The sequence below is a fragment of the Oryzias melastigma genome, linkage group LG13 (genome assembly GCF_002922805.2).
Source record: "Oryzias melastigma strain HK-1 linkage group LG13, ASM292280v2, whole genome shotgun sequence".
Lineage (NCBI taxonomy): Eukaryota > Metazoa > Chordata > Actinopteri > Beloniformes > Adrianichthyidae > Oryzias > Oryzias melastigma.
The window spans coordinates 27,384,371-27,388,672 of record NC_050524.1 but is presented as its reverse complement, the minus strand read 5'-3'; the positions used below and the strand labels follow the sequence as shown (position 1 = coordinate 27,388,672).

Sequence of the window (4,302 nt, the reverse complement as noted above, 5' to 3'; positions counted from 1 at the left end):
TATAAACCTCCTCTGTTTAGATCACTGGGCACTTACCGTACTCTTCACTTCCTCTAACTTTTGAGTGCTTGTTCTTGATATTTATTTTTCTATGAATCCTTTGGAAAATTAGGTTTGCCAATTTGTAAAGGTTAAAACACTTGCTGTTAATTATGATCTGCATAATAAACTTTGTTTAGCAGATGTAGGTTTTACCTTGATTAGCCTGAATTTATTTATGTATAAAAGGTAAATTTTGCTTTTTTAATTAAAAAAGTCAACTTATTCTTCTTTTAGTATCTTTTACTTGGTACTATTGAAAAAAAACATTGATTTGATCATTTAATTTACTGGTTTGTCCCTCAATTTTTTTTCACATCAGTTCGTGCAAGAGTCAAATGCAATTCAGTGTGATACTCACGCCTGGAGGTTGGTCCTTGGAGAACATACCCCAGGTGTGATAGTTGAGGTCATGCTTGAAGCTGGTGTGCTCGGTCTCTCCAAACCCATAGACAAACTTAGACGATAATTTGGTTGATACTTGAATGAACATAGTGGAGAAGATAAAACCTGGCATGGAAGAGTCCCAGCTGAGAAAAGAAAATGGGTCGATAAGAAAAAGAGTATGGAGTAATATTTTAACTTTTGTGCCACGTTCATAACAGGCTCAACGACACATGCTCAAGCGACCACTTTCAATCTAGTCTATGTAAATGTTTCAGGCATGAATGTTGCAATTATGTGTCGCTACACAAGTATTTAAGTCTGTTTTCAGGCTCTAAGGCTGCCACGACTAGTCGACTAATCGATGACTAATCGACTGTTAAAATAGTCGACGATTAATTCAGAAGTCGATTAGTCGCTATTTTATATTATATGAAGTCAGTGTGTAGTAAAGATAAAAGTTATAATGGCATTCTGATAGCTTTTTGGACTATTTTGGCATTTATTAAGGTTTATTAGGATTTTTTTTGGAGTTTAGCAAATATTTCAGCTGCCTGCTATCTGTTTTGGCTAATTTAGGATTTTTCAATTTTTTGGCCATTTTGGAGTATAGATAATATTTCATCTAAATGCTAGCTGTTTTGGCAAATTTAGGATTTTTCCATTTTTTAGGCTATTTTGGAGTTTAGCTAATATTTCAGCTACATGCTAGCTATTTTGGCTAATTTAGGATTTTTTTTCTTTTTAGGCTATTTTGAAGTTAAGCTAATATTTCATCTACATGCTAGCTATTTTTGGCTAATTTTGCCTTTTTTTTCCTTCTAATTTGTAATGTTTTTCTGGCTATCAGCTTCAGTCTTTTCAACCATTAGCTTAAGCGATTTCAACTATCAACTTCAGCGTTTGTAACTATCAATGTCAGCATCTTCATCTATCAGCACTAGCAAATTCAGCTTACAGCAGTCACACTAGCATTATCCCAGGTAATGTTATATATCTAGTTTTTAGTTAGTTTAAAGCTAATCATGGCTAAGATGTGTGCTTTAGGTCCAGTTTGTGCATGGCCTGATAGTCGACTAATCGGAATAAATAATCAGTGATTAGTCAACTATTAAAATAATTGTTTGTGGCAGCCCTATTAGGCTCTAAGTAAAAAATGCACAGCCACTGAAAGTGCATCAAAATTAAACCAGTTCAACTTTGTGTTAGACTCGGCTTGGTAGTGACATATAGGTAACGCCATATTCAAAACACAAAAGTAGCAACCGTTTGAAAATTAGTCATAAAGGTGAAATTGACAATTGTGGCTTGTGCTCGGCCTGATTTATTTAACATCAAGTCTTTCATATTAAGTGTTAGAGTTGTGAAAGAAAACGCCTGGAGCAAGTTTCACAAGAATTGCACCACTTCAACATCTCACACCAAAGATAGTCCAATCAGATGCAGAAGTCCTGTGTGAACATCATATGCTAAAAGCTGGTTCAAGAAGACTTGATTTGCACGATGTTGAATGCGCATCACACGTCATGTGTGGAACACACCTCTACAACTTAACTCAACATCAGACTTTTATGATATACATGATTTGCATCTATATATTTAAAGCATTTTTTAAATTTGTTTTCTTTATTAAATGGTTACCTTTTAGAATGTAAGTGTAGAAAACAAGAAAATACACAAAAACACAAAAGACAACTTACCCAAAGTCATTAAAAATTTTTTTACAATAAATGTATAGCAGTAGAAAAAAAAATACAATACTCACATGGTGGTTCCTGTGCTTTTTCTCACAACCTGAATGCCAAATGGACTATCGGTGACAGAAACTTTGTAAAGCCTATTGTCTTCGTTACTTTCAGGAGTAGAAGGAACCGTCAGCGGCACAGGAACCTCAAAACGCTCAGTGCTTGGATCATAGATCTGTGTGAGGAGGAATTGTTACTACGTCAGTTAGTACGTCAGTAGGAAAGCTCTGAAGAGACACAGGGAGTAAGACGGAATGAACATGCTGAGCATCGCATTAATCACAAACCTTAAATTGGAGCATGTCGCCACTATGATAGTGAATCTCGACACGGAGGCTATTGATGTCTGGTGAATCTGGGCGACCGCTGCTCCTGTACCTTGTGTTCCGGTTGATATCAACCGTGATGCCAGTGGGGCTTTCTGCATAGTTTAAAACACTGTAGCCGTAGTCTTCTGGATAAAAGCACCATGGAACATTTTCAGCATTGCTTTCCTGAAACAAGAAAGAAAGAAATTGTGTGAATGTTTTCAAAGTACAGAAAAATGGAGTTAATGAATATTATCTAAGAAAGAAAGACTTCTTACATTCCACAGACATCCTCTCTGAGTGCATTTGGCCTCATCTGCATTTGCTTCTGGATGGCAGTCCACTCTCTGGTAATCTGCAGACACAGAGTCCCATTCCACTCTGTAGGTTTCTCCCAGAGTCAAGCTGAGGTCAGTCAGTGTCAGCACCTTGTTTAGAGTAAAAATAATAAGAAAAAAACACAAACAAGTTGAGCTTTATAATAAATACCAAAACTTGTGAAGAAATGATTGTCAGTAACTGCAAAAAGTGCCTCCAATTCAGAGACCTTTTGACACAGAGGACGGTCTGAACTTTGCAGAAGAATTCATGTGAACCCAGAGCCTTCACAGAAGATTTCACTCAGTGTGTTAACAGCAAATAGGACAATTGTTTATGTAAAACTAATTTAAAATCACCACAGTATTAGAATCAGACCAGTTCTCATGTACAGTCAATGCTTTGACTCTGAAGACATTTACTGTACAGTATTTTTAAAATACATTTTTGCAAACTTTTCCATGCTCTATAAAGAGAGGGAGAAACTGAAAGTGCTGACTGAAGCTCATGAAGCTTTTCTTCACAATTTTGAACACTTCTGACTGTTTTTTAATGACCATTTCAGTGGCTGCCTGCAACCAAAGCCTGTCTCCTCTGCCATCTTCTCCTCACGGCACTGTTCATGAATGCTCTCCAGCAGGAAACTGCCAAAAGTTGTTCTTTGAAAGAAGCGATCACAGTTGGTGTTAATGAATTAATCAAGTCTATTTGAATAGCAGCACCTGGCTGCTGTTTACCCTCCTAATTACTTTGGAAGCTGCAAGTAGTTTCCCACAAACAGATCTCTAACTTTTGATAAATCATTAAAGCCCAAGTAAACATTGCAGAATAGGAACTTTTTGGTTGATACATAAAATATATTAAATGAAAGAAAATAAAGAAAAACACTAAATAACTTCTGTACAAAGAGAAATTGCAAAGATTATAAATTCAGGAGGAAATATGAATAAAAAGTTTCAAAAATAAAAATTAAATATAAAACAGTTCCAAGTACTGAAAGTATCATGGGTATAAAGTGAGAAGGAAAGTGTTGAAAGTAGAACTTCCAAAAAAAAATAAGCAAATCAGATCGTAAAATGCTCACTTTTCCTCTATCGCAGTCACTACAGGTCTAGCATTTTTTGTCAACTGTGAGCAACATTCAAGGTCCAGACTGGGGATATGAAGACAGATGATCATGACAAGCCACAGTTTAAGTTTAACAGCACATTTACCCTTCACCCCCAGGAAATGATTACCACAGAGAGTCATTTGATAAAAGCATGCTTGTGTGAGAGACCTTGGGGATCCATACAAAAGCATCCACAGCCACATCCACATGGGCATGTGTGCACATGAATGAATACAAACACTCTCAAAGCAAATCTCCGCAGCACTATGTCACCGGGCCTCCTGACACTTCACAGACTTTTGCCTTTTTTTCCCTTATAACCACGAGTGCTTCCTGGAGATTCATTGCTCTTTTCTGTTTTCTTTTTTCCTCCTCATCATACTTCTTCTGCTCCTCT

At 36.6% G+C, this 4,302-nt stretch overlaps 1 protein-coding gene across 1 annotated transcript in view; it reads right to left on the bottom strand.

Moving 5' to 3' along the window:
- si (sucrase-isomaltase (alpha-glucosidase)) overlaps positions 1 to 4,302 on the bottom strand; it is a gene marked incomplete in the record, with an annotated part of 58,542 nt that overhangs the window by 21,440 nt on the left and 32,800 nt on the right. The window contains 4 exon segments of the mRNA XM_024277857.2: positions 401 to 569; positions 2,189 to 2,343; positions 2,456 to 2,662; positions 2,755 to 2,904. Of these exon segments, the coding sequence (XP_024133625.1) occupies positions 401 to 569; positions 2,189 to 2,343; positions 2,456 to 2,662; positions 2,755 to 2,904 (681 nt within the window).